The sequence below is a fragment of the Balaenoptera ricei genome, chromosome 3, assembly GCF_028023285.1.
Source record: "Balaenoptera ricei isolate mBalRic1 chromosome 3, mBalRic1.hap2, whole genome shotgun sequence".
In the NCBI taxonomy this organism is placed as follows: Eukaryota; Metazoa; Chordata; class Mammalia; order Artiodactyla; family Balaenopteridae; genus Balaenoptera; species Balaenoptera ricei.
The window spans coordinates 29,391,097-29,410,007 of NC_082641.1; the positions used below are offsets into that span (position 1 = coordinate 29,391,097).

The following is an 18,911-nucleotide window of genomic DNA, read 5'->3' on the forward strand; positions in this document are numbered from 1 at the left end:
AAACCAGGGGTACGAAAAATTGATTTGTTCAAGGTCAATCTGGTGATTATAAAGCAGACTCTCTGAATCACAGATGATTACTCTTTCCATCCCACTACGCTGCTCCCACCAAACTGGATTAAAAAGGCTCGTTTTAGGAAAGGAATGCTCACCAAGGTTGTTAAAAAAATCCTGAGCCCCTGAACAAGTGTATGTCTAGGAAACAGGCAATCTCGAATCATATTCCTTTGTGTACCCAGGGACAAAGGAGAAATCAGATTCAAGTTTATATTATAAAAAGCTTTTATTTTTCCCTTTTCATCGCTCCTCAATTACCTGAGCTGATTTAATAGAGCTCAAACACATGTGTATTTGGGGATCCGAATTTGTCTCTGACATCTGTGTCACTCACTCAGTGCTTCTAGAGCCACATCTTGGTGCTTCATTTAAGAAAGTATTTTTTCATTTCAGCCATTTGTCCAGTGTGTAAATCCTAATAATCAGCCAGTACCCAAGGCATCAGCAGTGAGCAGTGTTCTGCTGCGGCAGGAGTACACATACACCAGTTAATCCAGTGGCTCGTCCTTGGACTGCCAGGCTTCCTCCTTCCTGGCTGCAGCCGCTCTCCCTCAGCTGATTCCCAGAATGCTTTAAGCTTGGCACTCAGGACTGAGGTCTCAGGTTGCGGCCCTGGCTGAAGGCACCTATATTCCATTGACCTTCTCTGCAGTGCCTATGAACTGGTCACCCAGTCGGTCACTGCAGATTTTAGCCCTGTCTGGAGATGGGACTGCTGCTCTTCTTGCCCAGAATACTCTGAATTGACTAAGGCAGCCTCAGAAGAGTTGCTTCCATTTTCACATATCCAGCTGAAAATGGATTTTCAACATTAACTGTGATAAAAACGAAGTATCAGAAAGAAGTGGCCATTCAGACTCCATTTTTGGGTGGCACTAAATTAAAATTTTACTATTTTGTGAGACTCCAAAATCTTAACATCTCCAAACTGACAAACCTATATACAGAAAACAAGAGCACAAAGTATAGCACTGTAAAATAAAATGTTATGGTGTAACCCTCTTGTTTCATTTGAAATTATTTTTAATATTTCCAGTTTTTCTTTATTGACGGTATAAAATTGCTAACTGTCCACTCTCTGAGATTTTGACTTTAAAATGTTTTATGAAATGGTAGTAATAATGAATGGTAGTTATAGTTTTAATATCCTCATATCTGACAAGATAGAAAGTTGTCACCTATTTTGGTTCCAAAAGTTTTAAAATTTTACTATTTTGTGAAATCCCTAAGTTTTAAGAAACTACATTGGAAATGTTCAGCACAACACAACTTACTACAAAGTTTCACTCTTGGCAGACTGTAGATGAGAACTAAACTACTTTCTAAACTCATTCAGTGGGAAGCAGCAATCTGGATAACAGTCCAATCAAACACCTGATGTTTCTAGCTGACCTAGTCAATAAGGTCATATACAACTTTTACATTCTTTTAGCTACTGGCCACTGAAATTTGAGGTAGATAAGAAGGTAGTAAAAAAAAAATCAAGCCCAGATCAACTGTCCCACATAGAAATTTTAATAAACGTTCATTAGCAAGCATGCAAAGAGTTTATGCAACCTGTTTCATAAGCTCAGTGAAGCCTTACTTCTCTGTTTCGGCAGTTTACCCACCACTTTCCATGAAAGGTCCACTTAAGGCAAACCTGACAATATTCCAGAGAAGGGATTGTCCTAATCCATTCAGCAACAAGCAACCGGCAATCTTTGGACAAAATGGCAGGAAGTAAGACCATTTAGGGGGGTCAAGCCTTATACACCAGGCCTAAGGGTACAGGCTACAGGCCTCACTAGATTCTTGTATCCTTTCCATGCAAGGATGGGGAACTACTCTGAAATAATTTAGTTCACATATCCTGAATACCTCTAGTTTTACCAATGAGAGCCACTACTATTAGCTATTATACTGATCAATGAGCTATTAATTTCCAAAAGAAAACCTACTTCAAACATTTACTCTGCTAATTACCAAAACTTCTGGCCGTGACTAAGATATGGATGCCAGAAACACCTGTAACAGCCGCCTGTGGCGTTTCTGATTAGAGCACGAGCTGTCCACTGCTGGAGTGAGAAATCCACGGTAGAGCTGCCAACTGCCTGCCGCAGGGGCGCACGTAACCTGACGCATGTATAAAAACACTACTAACACATACTTGGGAAAAGAGAAAATACTATACAGTCTCCCTCATTTCTCAGGGCCCAACAGCTTTTGTTTCACGTGGGGACAAGGGCCAGCAGTGTGAAGACAGGAAGGGGAGAAGGGAGTCTACACTGTTCTGAAAACCCCTCCTCTAAGCTATAGGGAACGCCAAATGCTGCCCTTTCAGCAACTGTAACTGATTCTTAGCAGGACTACTCGATAGCACCACAGAAATCCTGTGGCTTCTTGTAAAAATGATTATGTTACAAGACTTATTTTTATTAGAACAATAGAATTTAACAAATCATTTTATTTTTATTGTTTTGAATCATTCATTCTAGGTGGAAACACATCATCATCAAGTAGGGAATAAACGAATTAAAAAACGGAAAAAATATTACCTACCTATTCCTGGTAAGCACAATTTTACTGGAAAGAATATGAGATAAACTTCAAAAAGACAAAGATAATCTTAAAAATAAGATCATAGTCTTCTATACGTGACACATGAACTGAATTTGTAGGCACCAAAGCATCCTGCTCTGCCTGAGGAACTGCTCTCCCTAGTGGTCTTTCATAGGAACTTGAACAAAGTTAAACTAGACAAATAGAGCACACATAAAAAGAAAATTCTTTATTAAGTCACACCTTGATGTCAGGGTGATTTAGAAAGAATTAAATTCATTAGTTTCTGAATTCTAAATAACTCAAGATACGTGCGGCTAAAATGATAGTCTTAAATGTGCAAAAAAGTCTTATTAAGTCGATACATGTTTTAAATTCTTTATAGGTTCAACTTGAAAAAAAATACATTAGGTCAAAATAAATTCAAACCTAAATAATGGAATTAAATAGTGACTAATAATCTGAAAGTGGAGGTTCTTTCACCTAACAAATATTATTGCATCCTAGGTTCTAGACATGCCAATGAAGAAAAAAACAACCGCCCTATTTTAAATTTAAAGGAAAACTGTAGTCCTTGAAATGTTCACTGATTAAATATTTTCATAATTATGTTTTAGACTTGTTTTGATCTTGTGTTTATCCAGACAAAAAAATATTTGGACATTTAGTAGATTTAATCATTTCCTTCTCAAACATATACTATACTTTACAAAACTCCAACTTCTTTTGTACCAGCTGGGCACCCTGAGATTGCCTGGAAGATTTATTAGTTATCAGGTACTCACCCTGGACTAGACACCCAGAATTGCACAAATTGTACACGTGCCTGGGAGCAGTGCCTACATAATGTTCTGGAGGAGCTTTTCCCTGAAGTGCTTTGCTGAAATACTCTCCGAAGGCCAAAAGTGCCTGGCCACTGAGAGACACTGAGCTGTTGTCGCATGGTGCAGAAACTTCATTTTAGTTATATACTTTTTCTAATAGAAAACAAGTTAGATAATTTAGTGTTATATTCTCTTAACCTACATACCACAAAAATTATTTCATTGAAAACTACCTAAGAAAGTATAAAATCACTTAATACATGGTTTTGTACACCTTGGTTTGATTGAGAAACTCTTATAGGCAAATAGAAGTTATCTAATAAGTACTTACTACACTAAACAGTTTTCAGAACAAGATGAAAATCTTTAACTCTGAAGACTGTTTTATAGCCGGTTCACAGATGTCTTCAAAATGTACACTTGAAAAATAAATCATATAATTATTCAGACTTGTTTGACGAAGCCTAAACTTCAGAACATTTGTGAAGAAATCACAGTTAAAAGCAGTCACTTCAATGCAATTAAAGACTATTTTTTAAAAAGTATCCTTTAAAACAGTGGTTCTCAAACTTGAGCACTTATCAGAATCTCCTGGGGGGAAGCTTTTTAAACTGCAGATTGCTGGCCCACCCCCAGAGTTACTGACAAGTTTCCAGGTGATCTAGGCACAACACTCTGAGAACCACTGCTTTAAGACAGATTCTCCAGAATTCCAACTAGGGAGGGATGCCCGTATGCCATTGCTTTTTCTAACAGTAAATAAATAAAAGAACATTTCAGATATGGCTTCATCAAACTTTAAAGTTTTAGACTCTTGGAATGTCCTGCTTAAGTAGAATAAAACATAAAACTTACTCATCTTGGCTCATAACGATTCCCATGAGTTCAAAAGACAGAACCACAGGCTAGTCCAGTACTGGATAATCTGACTACATGAAAACATTACTTATAAAATATACAGCAACTATTAGGGGGCAGGAACTTAGCTCCTATCTCTTCCATGCTTCTTCCCCTTAGAAAATCCAATAAGAAATCATGAAGAGTGCTGCACTCAGAATGAGAACATGACCAATCATGAATGTGTACATAAATAGCACAGTAGCTTGCCATACTTAAGACTAAGATTCAGGAACTTCTTCATCAGGACAGCAGTAATATTCTACAAAACATATTTGTCCATCTTCATTTCTAATCATATACTGTAATGAGAGGAATCCTCGGTTATCTGTTCGAATAGATACCTTACAAGATAGGACTAATGCCTTTGTAGAGGGTTTCAGTAAAGAAATCTTGTATCTGTAGAAAAATAAATAAAAAGCTGTTATTTAGACACACTTAAAGCAGTGCTCATAATTCCAAGTAAAGGACAAAAATTAGCCAAGAACTACCAAGCAGCAAATATAAGAATAAAATCAAATACTTGTCCAATTTGCTAGTATTTTCTCTTCATTTTAAAAATTTCATCCACTATTGCAATCCAAAATCCCCAACTCAGCAACCTGTTTATTTTTCTTAATGCTATACTTTTATCTATACATTGAAAGTTTTAAAAAATTTATTTCATAGATATGTGGTATTTAACCTCAACTTCATCACCAATGGCAACCTCTATATTAAGAACTGACCTGTTGACCTGGGTCTGATTACAGTGAAATGATTCCATCAAATCAGAATCTTTGGGATAGTCAAGGTGGGAGCTTCCTGCATTCCCAAAAGTAGATAACCTATAGTAGAAAATGAGCAACTCATTTATTCATTGGTCCAACAATAAGCCACATTAGGATCCAAATAAGAAAACACTTCCTTAAGAAGCTCATTCTGGTGAGTGAAACAGGTATGTAAACACTTGTTGACAAGACACTATAACAATTACATAATAAAGATTCCTGTAGGATGCTGTGGGAGTACAGGAGAGCTAGCGACTAATAAATGGCTTTGAAAAAAGCCAGTCACAAAAGGAATCCATAGGGATTTGCCTCAATTTCATTACCTGAATTCTACTCTGATATTGTCCTTTCCTCCTCCTGAAATCAGAACCATATAACAGGAGAGAGCTGAGGAGTGACAGAAGACCCTGATCTTCATCAACTGCAAGCCTGGGGTCCTGTTCCCTGTCTCTACTGCCCCACCAAGCAATTAGGGCTTTTCTGTATCCCAGACTGTTCTTCAGGCTGTTTTATGGTTTTCTTTGCTTGGTAATATCAGCAGTTTGTAGACAATTTATGAATGTTTATATGTTTACTTAACCTGCATGAACTTACTGATCATTTGCTTTGGGGTTAACGTGTGGATGAGACTATATGAGCACAGTGATAAAGACCTAGGTGCTGGCTCTCCCCAGGATCTGTCTTTTCTCTCTTCTAACATCACCTCTTTCTCTCAGCTATGTTGTCCATGCCCAGCCACGCTGATGGCTCCCAGATCTAAATTTCCAGTCTAGACTGATCTCCTGGGCTCTAGCTCTGTATATCCAACTACTCCCTAGTGTCACAGGCTCCTCAAGTTTAACGTAGCCAAAAAAAAATATTTCAACTTCCAGTTCCCCACCATCCAATAATTTCCTATATGGGAGATGAAAGAGATCATGATCCATCTAGTTACTCATGCTGAGAGATCATTTAGATGGGGAGCCTCTGGAATACTCTGTTTAAGTGCCTGGAAGTTTAATTCATATCACTGCTTAAGTAGGGTTCCACTGATGTCCATTTTGATTAATATTTTAACCAATCTTGAGCCAAATTTTTAACTGCCTAACCTATGAGAAAGGCCTGCAGTTCTTCTAAAGTAGATACAAAAAGAACAATTACACCTCTCATACTATATGTATTTAACTCCTTTACTCTTTAATATTCTGAAATATTTCAAAAGAGAAGACATTTAAATTCTCTCTCTAAATTGATTCTGATCGTGAAAAGAGTTTTGCCATTTCATAATTTGTTGGGTCAAAACATGAGAAGCAGCTTGATAGTTTCTGACACTGTATTCCTGATGAAAATTGCCCTCTCTTAGGAAGCTCACCTTGACCATTCCTGCCTAAGTGCTGGTTCCCTAAGTATTTATGTATATTATTTTGGAACTTAATGGAATGTAATTTTGTTCCCTCTGAGCTGTTTCACATATATCCTTGTCACCTTGATTTTAAGCTGTTCATTCCTGTAGTGCTTAATAAGGCAAATATGCACACAGTAGGTGATCAATAGATACTTAGTGAATGAACCATGTATAGAAAACACCTATTTCCTTTTGCATCCTGTACTAACTTGAAAGGAAAGAAAATGAGATACCGTACACTACAAACACCTTTTCCAAAAGTTTAAGCCCAATTTTCCTCACGATGCAACCTATCTACAACAGTAAGTAGTACAACAATGAAAAGACCTCCTAAGCAAATGTGTAAGTAGGGAGATGGAGTAAACTACATTAACTATAACTGTACTGCTTTCAAGTACCTGAAATAAGGTTTATCTGGAGACATGGTGATCTGTAGGACCTCACTTGTCATATCCAATTCGGAAAATGCTTCACGGAGTCCCTCTGACTGCAGAATAATTTTATTAATGACATTGGTGCTGCAGAAATCGAAATCCAGAGTCTCCTCGGGCTCCTGAGTATTGATTTTACAGACTGTCACCACTCCTCCTTCTTCCAGAAATAGCATCAAAGGGTAACCATAACCTTGGTAACACATCCTAAGTGCAGTTAAAGTCCCTGCAATGGAAGCAAATCATACTCGGGGCTTAGCTTATAGCTCTGGGTTCAGCTTCTCCTCACATGATGCCTAAAACTCCTCAAGAATATTTTATCCTGTCCATTTCTAGCATATATGTATGTATATCCTTATAAGAAGGGATCCCATCTTCCCTGATGTCTACAGCTGTCTGTAGACAATTCCAAAAATAACTGTAAAAAATTGGGAACAAAATGTAACGTAACTCTTTGAAATCGTTTTCCAGGTTGCCAAAAAACACCTCAGAAATAGTTAGTTGATTATGTATATACAGCTTCAGGATGGAGAATCTATATGGTCCAATACTGCATGTAATAACTGTTGTGGAATAGGCTATGCTATTCGTGAAGGTTCAATTTGTGCAACGATGTATTGCTTTGATATATTGTCTTACTATAACATCAGTGTATTCACTGTGATAAGGACCCTTCCAACCTTTTCTATTGGGAGAGAGTCTTTACATTTCCTCAAGTTTTAAGGTCTAATTGGGAGAAAAAGGATGGTTACTGGTGGTAAGGATTTTACCTGTGCAAACCACTAGAGAGGAGGAGGAATATGACAGGACACTCTAGTTCCTCTTCCTTACTGGGTGGAGAACCACAGCGAGGAACGGGGGAAGGCAGATGCTTTTATGGAAAACCAGCTGGGGAACACTGCATTAGAAAATATAATTTTAACCAATTCCAATAATAATTGGTCATTACAAAATTAAAATATATTTTCTAGAAGACCATAACTGAATTTTCCCTAGCAAATATCCAGATTCCTTTCCTATGAAATAAAAAATCATTCTTCTAGGGATTCCTTGCTGTTTTATATCTAGAGCAACCAAATTCACTATCCCTAAAAATATATAAATATTTTAAAGGAAAGCATTTAAGAAAATAAACATAATTTATAAACAGGGATTAAAGAAAAAAAGCAAACAAATTTCGAACACAGTAAACTGGGAGTCAGGACAATTGGTATCTATTTTTTCTGCCACTAACTGTAATTCTAGACAAGTTAGAAAAAAGAAGCAATTAAAACATATTTCTCAATGTTAAAGATATTTAAGACATGTTCAAAGTCTTCTTTTGATTAGTTCAAATTTAAAATACTAAAAGCTTCATAAATTTAAAAAAAGATGAATGTAAATACTTTTGCAAATATGAAAAGAACCGTAAGCACACTTTCTATTAACACTGTGAAAAATCAGAATCCATGATTGTGGCAAATGAAAAATGAATTGGCAATTAATTTTCTAAACAAATGTTTATATTACTTATATTCTAATAACTTTGCCTGTATTTTTCTGACCATTCTGTATAATGCTTTTATGTTGTTATAATGATAATAAAATAGTTCACCTGGCATAGGGTTTGATCCAAAAATAGATAAACAGTCTAAAAGGACGGTTAAATTAATTCGAAAAGTAACAGACTCTTCTTGAACTCGAAACTCTTGAAATATTCCAGCCTATGAAAAAAAGTAAATGTGAAAATGTATATATATTAAAGAATGAAAACTCACGGATAGGGTTCTAGATTTCACTTTATATGTTTTTAAAATAACAATATTGTGCTAACCCCATGAAAATAATTTCTGATTATCAATCAGAACATCTTAAACTTTTTCAGTTGTGATCCTTTAGAATACTGCTACTCAACTGATTTCAGTCCCATGCGAAACTTTATGAAAGGTCCTTCATCTAGCTTCTTGGAACTAAACTATCCTCCACGTGACTCTCCCTTGTCTCCGTTTTGTGCCCATCAGTTCGGCGAAGGTCATTTGGAAAACAGTCTAACAATTAGACACCGCATGAGTCATACTGGTTTTCAATTTCTTTTGAGGACAGGAACCATGTCTTATTTATCCCTCTATACCTGAGGTCACACTGTGCACTGAGGTGTTCTAAAAAAAATGCTGAATTAAATCTGAAATCCTATCTGAACCATACAAATATTACTTTGTAAGAACAAATAGATTATAACCAATACAAGGAAAAAAATTAATAATAGGAAGGTAGTGCAAAAGAGCACATACTATGGAAACAAGTGTTCTGGGTTCTCATCCCAACTATGCCACTTGCCAGCTGCAGGACTGTTGGCAACATATAAAACACTCAGAAAAGTGCTTGCCTATAGTTTAGCTTAATATATTTTAGACATTATTATTATTAACCATTATCTCTGTAAAACACGATGGGGAAAGAATTTGTTACCAGAAGAGAAAAATAATTCAAATAATGATATTTTGTTCTCTAACTTAAATGATGTCTATTAAGACCCTCGGAATTCATTGAGCTGGGTGAAGAATATCATATGTCACAGGCTTAAAGGTGCCTACTTCCATACCTGAATAAAAGCATTTGCTTGCACACACTTTGCGTTTTCCACTGTAACCTTGATTCCGTTTTTAGTAGCGAAACACGTGGCATGTTCTCGAAAATGAATGGCCTTCAAGATAGTGGAGAGATTCCTGACGTTGTCAAGGCTGGCCACTAAGCTGTAATCATTCTCATCTGGGATCTGCTGGGTTAGGAGGGGCATGGTCCACGGCGCATTCGGCCCCGAGGGATGCTCCAGGGGCCAACACCCGCTCCCGCGGGGTCACGAAACACCTGATGAGATGCGACAGATAAAACTCCGCGTCAGTGCTGACGAGGCCCCTGATTTCAACCGGCGTTGAGCCGAGTGCAAGAGGCCTAGACGTTGAACTCGGCGGAGAAGGGATTGAACCCCACCTCTGCCACTTAACTGTCTCTAACTTGGGGGGAAATTACTGTCTGTAAGCTACGGTTTCGTCGTCTTTACTAAGGAGACAGTAACACACGAAAAGTTACGAAGGATAAAAATAGGCCAACTAACACGGTCATTCGGGGCCAGCTTCAACCAAACTGGGGCTACGTATCCCCTGGGTCGGTTTTGAGGTGTCCGCGCCTCCAACCTTACTCCTAACAGAACAGGCGATAGAGGGGCGGGCTTGAGTCCTCGGAAGGTCCTCGAAGAGTCCTAAACAGCGCGGCTCACCAGCCCACGGCACCCGCTTACTAGTCTCGGGATCCCGAGCACCCAAACGTTACCTTTGGGCCAGGACGCAGCTCCCGGAAAACTGGGGAAGAAGTGGCGCAACTCCCGCCACTCTTTTCAGATGGGCCGACCAGCTCGGCCACCGTCACCACAGAGATAGACGAGGCCTAGAGAGCCGAGCGAGCCGTACCACAGAGACGGGAAAGAGGCACCATAGAGCAGGAGGAGGACCGCCGAGCCGAGCCCCGGGACCATAGAGATGGGAAAGCGGAGCGAGCGGCCGAGCCGGAAGGAAGGCCCAGAGTGAAGGCGGGGAGCAAGATGGCGGTGACGAAGAGGAAACGGCGTGGAGGCCCGGCGTTTCAGGCGAAAAAGCTAAAAAGAAACGAAAAAGATGCTAAGCCGCCTGCTAAGCCGAGCGACGTAGCAGAGGAGGCGGAGGAGGAAGAGAGAGATCGTATCCCAGGCCCGGTTTGCAAGGTAGAGGAGGCTCTGCGGCCGTGGCTTCACGCGCCTTCGTTGGGGCTGCTTACCACATGATGGCTCTTCCGAGTTGCAGGGGTGTTTCGGGAGGTCGGTCCCATGTCTCCCGGCGGGATCCGCTACCGCGTTTACATTTAACCCTCGTGCACCTGGCCGCAGTCTTGGAGGCTGCGGGCTGAGCAACAGGGCGGACTTCTGAGCTCTTACCCGGCTCACAGGAAGCGACTTAACGGGGGCTCAGTTACAGTGTTTGGTCTTCCAGTTACTCCATTTTTTGTTGTCGTTGGAGGATAGTACTTTTTCCCTAAAGTTGTTTCTCGCTCTCGAGTATATCCCTTCCAGTGATGAATTCCAGTGAATCCCTTCCAGAATTCCACATTCTGCCATAATGAGCTGCGGTCAGTTAGGGATCCTGAAGCTTGTTATGCGGTCGTTTAAAAGTTGCTCTGCTTTGGGACTATGATTTTGACTTGTTTGATCTTTAACTCTCAAGGGGTAACGAAAACTGGAGTAGATAGTATGACCTTTATGTATATTCGACAAAGTTTTAACGTGCCAGGCACGTAAGAAGTTAGGTTTCCCCTGCTTTGGGATTGCAAAACTAGAACATGATCACTTCCTCCTAACATGTTGGAGTTTAGAAGAAGACTAAGAACTCATATGAGTTGATGGTTTTTATTCAAAAGGAGGTGAACACAAGTTGTTGGACTTAACTTTCATTCAACTGAGAGCTCTGTAAGCTAGATCAGATACTGTGGAGACAAGAATTGTGTTTGATTTCTTAATTTCTGTCTCCTCCCGCTCCCAAACTTAGCATAGACCTCTGTCTGCCACGTAGTGAGTGATAGATAAATGACCCTTTGTGGTGGAGTGGCAAGCACTGGGAAAGGAGTTAGCTTTTAGTAATGAAAGATGAGCTTGAATTCTAGCCCTGATATTAATTATCAGGGACGTTTTGAACTCTTTGCTCACCTGCAAATTAAGAGCAAGAAGATATGATTTACTTTTTGTGAAAAATAAGCTGGATTTCTTGTAGATTTTCTGTAAATGTTAGTGTTCTCACTCTTCCCTTTAAGAGCTAGAAAGAAATATGATAGTAGCTATGATCTGAGTCACAATATAAAAAATATTACTGAAGTGCAAGAGATAAAGATTACTTTAGGTTAACCAGGTAAGAGATCATGAAGGATTTAGCCTTTGAGCTGGATCCCAAGGTAAGGGCAAAATTCTGATATTCAAAAATGAGCGGTAACAATATAAGAGGGAGAGAGCGAGAGAGACAAAAAAACTAATCAAAGATGTTGAAGTGGACGAAATGCTGACAGTTTAAAAAGTATAGCCAAATTGGCTAAAGTGTAGGGTTTATTTGGGGCAATAGTGAGGTAGAAATATAGATGTATTTTAGAATCCAGTGTTAAAGCTGTGTCATTTTGGACTTTGTTTAGAAAACCCTGGAAGGTAAAGATGTGATTAGAGCATGTAGGTGGTAGTCTGCCTTGTCTGTTGGAGGAGCTTCTGGCTGGAAAGACCAGCATTTAGAAGATTTGCAATTGATATGAGATTAAAAATCTGAAGCTTGAAGGCAGTATCACTAGGAGAGGACTAAGTTGCTGCAAAGAGAGATTGATAGAATTTACTAGTGCTTATGATATGAGAGAACAAGGGCAAACAGAAGAGTCAAAGCGTGGGGGACTGAAATGATGGTGACATCATCAGAAAAATAAATAGCAAGGAAATTTACCGGATTTTAAGGGTTGGTATTCTAGAGTTGAATTTGAGGTAAGCCAGATACTTGGATTATTAGGGCTAGAAAGAGTTCCTTACCTTTCTGTAGAGTTAGTTGACAATCAAAGCTGTGAGAATGATTATGAGAACTCTGTCCTGGAGAGATCAGAAATAAAAAAGAGGGCTATGAAAGAATCTTTCGAGTCAGGAGGAGGAATTGGAGAGATTGAAGAAAAAAAACAAAAAGAAGGGAAGCCAAGGAGATTTCTGGGTAGCAGCTGGGGTCAGTGAGTGCTACAGAGATATTGAATTAAAGGTTAAGGTCAGGATTGTTTGGCTTGCTACTTGGAAGCTTTATCTGTAAACAAACAAACAAGATAGATTCACTATGAAATGTTAAAATTCATCTCACTTTTTTTTCTTTAGGGCAAGTGGAAAAATAAGGAACGGATTCTCATCTTTTCTTCTAGAGGAATAAATTTCAGAACAAGACATTTAATGCAAGACTTGAGAATGTTGATGCCTCATTCTAAAGCAGGTACCTTTACATCATATACTTTAAAATTTTGTATTTTGTAAACTTGCCTGTTTATATGTTTTCACTTCGAGTCACACTTTGTTCGTTCAGCATGTCAGGTAAAGAACCATGACTTCTCAGAAGTGTATCTGTTCAGTGCCAAGATTTTTCCAATTAATATTTTGTTAGAAATTCTTTGCAAAATTCATTAAGCATTCTCTTCACTTTCTTAAACAGATATCCCAACTAGCAAAACATTTCTTAAAGGTCCAGGAATGCCTTCAATGTAATGTTCTCAGAGGTCATGAGCTGGTTTGTCCTTCTAAATGATTCGGGACTGCCATGTATTGCTTTCTGCATTTAAAAAAGCTTTTTATTAAAAAACTTAATGGGTTAGGAGTAGGATTTCAAGCACCTTCAAGTTGGGACTCAGTCTACTCCTAAGTGCCAAGCTTTTCTTTTTAGTAATGGGGTATCTTACAGGCAAGTGAAGAACATCTAGTTTGGGGTTTATAACTGTGACAGCGCCCTCATGCAGGTGTTTTTGTGCCTGTGTTGGGAGGTGCTTTTGGTTTTAATTCTAGGTAATAACTTAGTTCTTTAGACCAGTGTTTCTCAAACTGAGGTCTGCTGTTACATCTTCAGGTCTCTGAAAATAATGAGAGAATTTTAATTTATGAGCTCTAAATGTGGTTTGTGAGAATTTTCCCATTTTTGAAAGGGATTCATAGAATTCAGGCATACCTCTTTTTATTGCGCTTCGCTTTATTGCATTTTTCCCCCATTTGAATGTTTGTGGCAACCCTGCGTCAAACGAGTTTCTTGGTGCCATTTTTTCAGTGGCATTTATTTGCTCACTTTGTGTCTGTGTCACATTTTGGTAATTCTTGCAATATTTCAAACTCTTTCATTGTTAGCATTTTTTAGCACTAAAATATTTTTAAATTAAGGTACGTACGTTGTTTTTTTAGACATAATGCTACTGTACACTTAACAGACTACAGTATAGTATAAACGTAACATTTGTATGCACTGGGAAACCAAAAAAATTTGTGTGACTCGCTTTGTTGCGATATTCGCTTTGTTACGGTAGTCTGGAACCGAACCGGCAGCATCTCTGAGGTATGTCTGTACACAAGTAAGAGACACTGCTTAGAGCTTTATAATTCTTGAGGACTATGTTTAATCACTCATTTTTACATTTCAAAAGAACAAGATTTTTAAAGAGGTCATGTGTTTTCAGGTCTAATCATTTTGAAGATTAATAAAATCTCATTTAAACTGAAGATTATAAAAATACTTAATATTTAATTTCCTAGAAAGTATGTGTGATTTGATTGAAGTAGCTTCGAAATTTTTTGTTTACTTACCTTTTTTTCTTTTTATAGATACTAAAATGGATCGTAAAGATAAGTTATTTGTGATTAACGAGGTAATTTTAGAAATTAATTAAAGTAAAATATTCTAGCAACATTGTATTTAGGAACACAATATTTGGAACACTAGAAATAGTTCATTTAAAAAATAAGTCAGTTATTCAGTGACTTTTAAGTTGTTTTGTATAAGATACGCAAATTTTAATTATCTGCCTTTTAAATTTTTTAATTTTTTAATTATCTGCCTTTTAAATTTTTATAGTGCTCATTGTCTATTTCACAAAGTTTAGTGCTTCAGTATATATCATTTCTTGATCATTCTTATATTTGTCTTCTCTCAACAAGCATACTGAAATTTCTTGAGGACAAGGATTATCTCATTCTTTTTTTTTCTCATTATGTCTAGTACAGTGCTAAATTCATAGTAGGTACTCATAAAAATTATCAACGTAAATAAAATAAAAAGCGCATTAAATGTTTTAAAAAACTCATTGAAAAGTATTTTGCCAGTTTTAAAAGCGGTGCATGTGATATTTGCTCTTAAGATATTACAAACTAGTAATATGTTAAATTTTCAAAGTATTGTTGAAGACTAAACTTGCGTTTTCAGAGCAGATTTTCTTTTAAAACTTAGAAGAATTGTTTTAAGATAATTCTCTTTAGCTACTAGAAAGGCCTCTGTTATTCATTTAGCACAAATTTTTGAAGTGCTGCTCTATCATGGCATTATTCTATAGAAACAGTGTTTAAAAAAACGTCCCTGTCATCATGGAGCTTACATTCTAATGGGGGGGACAGGCCCTAAACAAGTAGTATAATTTCAAGTGAAGATAGGAGAAATAAACAGGATGTGGGTTGCCAGCAACTAAAGCTCACAACTTAGTGTGTAGTTGTGTTTATTGTAAGATCAGTAAGGAACAAAAGCATTGGACTGGAGAATTCTTTAAGCCTCAGGTAGTGTATATGTATTAGTTTATGAACACTAAAATAATATAGGACTTCATTCCTTTTATTGCTTTTGTATATTTCTCAATTGTGACTTTGTAAATCTTTAAGATGTTGAAGTTTAATTCAACTTGAAATAGGTTTTGTATACATGTCTTTCACCAACTCCTTAGTGATTTTACAGAACCAAATCACAGAAATGGTAGTACAGATGAGGAAGAAAAAACAAATTTCTTGAGCTTAAAATCGAAAAGCTAAAGAGTTAAAAATCAGAGTAACCATTATAAAGGATGTTTTTGGTTCTGTAAGTACTGTATTTTTCTACAGTTGGTGAGGCTAATTGTAATGTGCTTTATCCCTGGGGCATTTGTTTTAAATCTTCGTAGTTTGTACACAGGACCATGGTCAGAAGAAGAGGTTCCCCAAGGGAGGCCAGTAAAAATGCTAGGCCAGAAAGAGTAGCTGCTTCCACCAAAGAGGTGGGCAGAGCACAGTTTACCTTGGACAGAACACCTAAGAGGAACTTTAAACGTTTCCATGAATAAATTTACCTTGATTTAGACCTTTGTAGCCTATTAACCTGCTTAAGTATTTTTGGAGGCATCTAAATATTCATTGCATTGAATTGCTTTAAATCTTATTTTTATTATCCACTTCATTTTTCTATACTTTGCTCCATTTAGGTTTGTGAAATAAAAAACTGCAATAAATGTATCTATTTTGAAGCTAAGAAAAAACAAGATCTCTATATGTGGTAAGAGAATGTATTAAATAAGATTAGAGAATATGTGAATATTATTAGCACATTATGGTGTCTTTTAAACTGAATTGGTAGTAAGCTTTTACTATGTTCTAAATTTTAATTAGTTGAAAAAGCTTTTATATTTTTTAGGCTTTCAAATTCACCTCATGGACCATCTGCTAAATTCCTTGTTCAAAATAGTAAGTTGACTCCATTTAAAAGTTTTTGTGAGAAAATTGAAAATAATCTTTTGGATAATCATGCCAAAGTTATAACTATTTTTGTTGCTGTTATAATTTTTTTAGTTCATACCCTAGCTGAGCTAAAGATGACTGGAAACTGTTTGAAAGGTTCTCGGCCCCTCTTGTCTTTTGATCCTGTAAGTTTCTCATTTAGTGTATGAGGTCTAATTTTCTTACTTTGCATGGTTGGTTTTTGGTGGATATAGTTGTATAATTCAATTTAGTTAATATAAAAACACAAACAATTATAAACAAAACTAATGTTGTCAAGTAATATGTTCACTCTATTTTTATAGGCTTTTGATGAATTACCACATTTTGCTTTGTTAAAAGAACTCTTAATTCAGGTAAATATCTTTACTAGAAACTATTTTTAGTAAAGTATTATAAATGAGTGTCTTCCTTTTAACTTAGCTATCTAAAGCACACATGGTATGTCATAGAATACAGAACTAATGTGTCCTTTTTCCCACTAGATCTTTAGTACACCACGGTATCATCCCAAAAGTCAACCATTTGTGGACCATGTGTTTACGTTCACTATTTTGGATAATAGGATATGGTTTCGGAACTTTCAGGTTAGCTTTAATTAACTTTTAATTATACTTTGAAATAAATTAGGATATATTGTTTTTATAGATATGGAAAATGCAAATGATAAATTCTTTTCTTTTCTTTTACATCGCTTTCTTTTCCCCACAGACTTGCAGTAAATAACCTTTATCTCATAACTTAGGTTCATGGCTGTCAGCTAATATGGTGTATGGATTTTCTAACAAGCTATTATATATTGAGTAAAATACAAGTTTCTCTCCCAAGAGGTTAGAATCTACCAGGGGTGAGGTGAGGTTTAAGACTTTGAAAAACATAACCCCTGTAGAAAGCATTCAATGAGAACTATTAGATGAGTCATACAGTGATTCATCCAGGAGGAGAGGTGATTCTGGAAATCTGTGGAGAGGTAGAAGAGAGCAGCAAGGCAAAATTTCAGACAGCTTATGAAGTAAACTAGGCTCTTTTCTGCATGTTGTTGTTATATTGGTTACTTTGCAATGTGAGTTAAACATACCCCCTTCTTAACCCCTGAGGGCAGGCATACCTTAACCAACTATAGTAATATTTGTAGTTCAGAAGTTGCCTCTTAATTCCACAGTCAGTAACCATTCAAAAATAAATTTTGCCAATGTCTTTTTATCTACCTTTTAATCTAATTTGAATTAAATTTATAAAAACAATTTAGGGGTTGATTTAAATTTTGAAAGAGTGCCCCATAGGGTGCTTTAATACGTTTTGTTATCATGGTTGCAGTTTTAAATATTCATTTAACCACAATTTTTCAAGAAGACACGCATTGTGAGAAGAAAGATACAGACCAAATTGAAGTGACTCAATTTTAAATACACACTGAAAAAGCATTTATATTTTCCTATGACAACCACCTGTAACCAGTAATGTATTTCAGAAAGTATTGATGATTTGACACTTGCCAAGTTTCACTTCCACCTTAACTTCATTGGTTGTCAGTTATTTTAGGCACATTTGTAATGAGGATATATCCTCTATACATTTTAGGAGTAGTATATCCAAACCAAAATGAAATGTTTCCTTTTTATTAAAGATCATAGAAGAAGATGCTGCTCTTGTAGAAATAGGACCCCGTTTTGTCTTAAATCTCATAAAGATTTTCCAGGGAAGTTTTGGAGGACCAACTTTGTATGAAAATCCTCACTACCAGTCACCAAACATGGTAAGCTGTTTTTGTTCAGTGGTCCTCGATGTCCCAGAACTCTTGGGCCAAAATAATTCTGTCAAGTAACTGTTCTGTTAACTGTGAAACTGAATTTGGTTTTTGCTGCATACAGTCTTACAAATTGCTTTTTTTTTGATGATGCAGGGGGAAGTAGGGTTCATAAGTGAATGTCCTTGCCATATATAAAATGTTTATTTTTATTTCAAAAGTACCTTTAATATTTTTTTGTTTCTAGCATCGGCGTGTCATAAGATCCATCACAGCTGCAAAATACAGAGAGAAACAGCAAGTGAAAGACGTGCAGAAGCTGAGAAAGAAACAACCAAAGACTATTCTTCCCCATGATCCCACTGCAGATGTTTTTGTTACACCAGCTGAGGAAAAGCCGATAGAAATACAGTGGGTAAAACCAGAGCCAAAAGTAGATTTGAAAGCAAGAAAGAAAAGGATTTATAAAAGGCAAAGGAAAATGAAACAGAAGATGAACTGTGGGAATGCAAAATGAATCAATGGATAACTAATTTGTTCTCAGTTTTATATTTATTTTATGTTCAATGTGTAAATACATTTATTATTCGGGACGACCTTATATCTAACTAGTGTGACATTTAAAAGAGAAAAATTAAGATTTTGTGGCTTTGGGGGGGGGTCCTATGTATTTCTAAATAAAATATCACCAGAACTCAGCACTTAATTTCTGTTTTTCTTTTCAAAGCTTGTTTGTATTATTAAAAACTTAGCACACTTAAGGTTTAGGCCTGCTCTCTTGGATTAAAATTTTGAGTTTAGCAAAGCTGAAATTCAGATTTATTGGATCATTATTACATGTAAAGCAGCATTAGGCACTTTGAGAGCATAGTTTCAGATGGTAAAGTTGGGGTAGACTGCTAGAAGGGAAAGCATCTTACTGAGGTTTGAGTCCCTGAGTCACAAATCAGTGAGGCCCCAGAAAAGCCAACCTCTCATCTTGT

General features: G+C 36.9%; 3 protein-coding genes across 11 annotated transcripts in view; 2 read left to right on the forward strand and 1 right to left on the reverse strand.

Annotated features, from left to right (window-relative positions):
* The window catches only part of TTC23L (tetratricopeptide repeat domain 23 like), a 69,620-nt gene extending 56,740 nt beyond the window's left edge, over positions 1-12,880 (forward strand). For 2 of the 9 annotated variants that reach the window (XM_059916214.1, XM_059916206.1), the window contains exons 9-10: positions 2,535-2,607; positions 5,457-9,513. In XM_059916214.1, the coding sequence (XP_059772197.1) occupies positions 2,535-2,566 (32 nt within the window). In that variant the 3' untranslated portion in view covers positions 2,567-2,607; positions 5,457-9,513. Of the gene's footprint in view, positions 1-450; positions 1,024-2,534; positions 2,610-5,456; positions 9,514-12,794 lie in introns of those variants that run through there. The other 7 variants (XM_059916210.1, XM_059916208.1, XR_009502289.1 and 4 more) reach the window with 6 other exon arrangements.
* On the reverse strand, positions 2,520-10,379 carry RAD1 (RAD1 checkpoint DNA exonuclease). The gene is made up of 6 exons (XM_059916217.1): positions 10,214-10,379; positions 9,486-9,751; positions 8,499-8,607; positions 6,872-7,130; positions 5,048-5,146; positions 2,520-4,718 (listed from the first exon to the last, which is right to left on the reverse strand). The coding sequence occupies exons 2-6, from the start codon at positions 9,678-9,680 to the stop codon at positions 4,541-4,543; spliced, it is 840 nt and encodes a 279-aa protein (XP_059772200.1). The 5' UTR covers positions 9,681-9,751; positions 10,214-10,379; the 3' UTR covers positions 2,520-4,540.
* On the forward strand, positions 10,403-18,626 carry BRIX1 (biogenesis of ribosomes BRX1). Its single transcript, XM_059916218.1, has 10 exons — positions 10,403-10,640; positions 12,795-12,906; positions 14,274-14,317; positions 15,890-15,960; positions 16,099-16,148; positions 16,254-16,327; positions 16,487-16,537; positions 16,667-16,768; positions 17,809-17,937; positions 18,176-18,626. Exons 1-10 carry the CDS (start codon positions 10,482-10,484, stop codon positions 18,443-18,445), a joined length of 1,062 nt encoding a protein of 353 aa, XP_059772201.1. The 5' UTR covers positions 10,403-10,481; the 3' UTR covers positions 18,446-18,626.
* The last annotated feature ends 285 nt before the right edge of the window (positions 18,627-18,911 follow it).

Coding starts and splice junctions, on each gene's coding strand:
- RAD1 (XM_059916217.1), bottom strand. CDS start 9,680: ATGCCCCTCCTAACCCAGCAGATCCCAGATGAGAATGATTACAGCTTA. Junction 5,147..6,871: donor CCAGATAAACCTTATTTCAG/GTACTTGAAAGC, acceptor TTTCTACTATAG/GTTATCTACTTTTGGGAATG. Junction 4,719..5,047: donor AATCAGACCCAGGTCAACAG/GTCAGTTCTTAA, acceptor ATTTTTCTACAG/ATACAAGATTTCTTTACTGA.
- BRIX1 (XM_059916218.1), top strand. CDS start 10,482: ATGGCGGTGACGAAGAGGAAACGGCGTGGAGGCCCGGCGTTTCAGGCG. Junction 15,961..16,098: donor AAACAAGATCTCTATATGTG/GTAAGAGAATGT, acceptor TATATTTTTTAG/GCTTTCAAATTCACCTCATG. Junction 16,328..16,486: donor CCCTCTTGTCTTTTGATCCT/GTAAGTTTCTCA, acceptor CTATTTTTATAG/GCTTTTGATGAATTACCACA.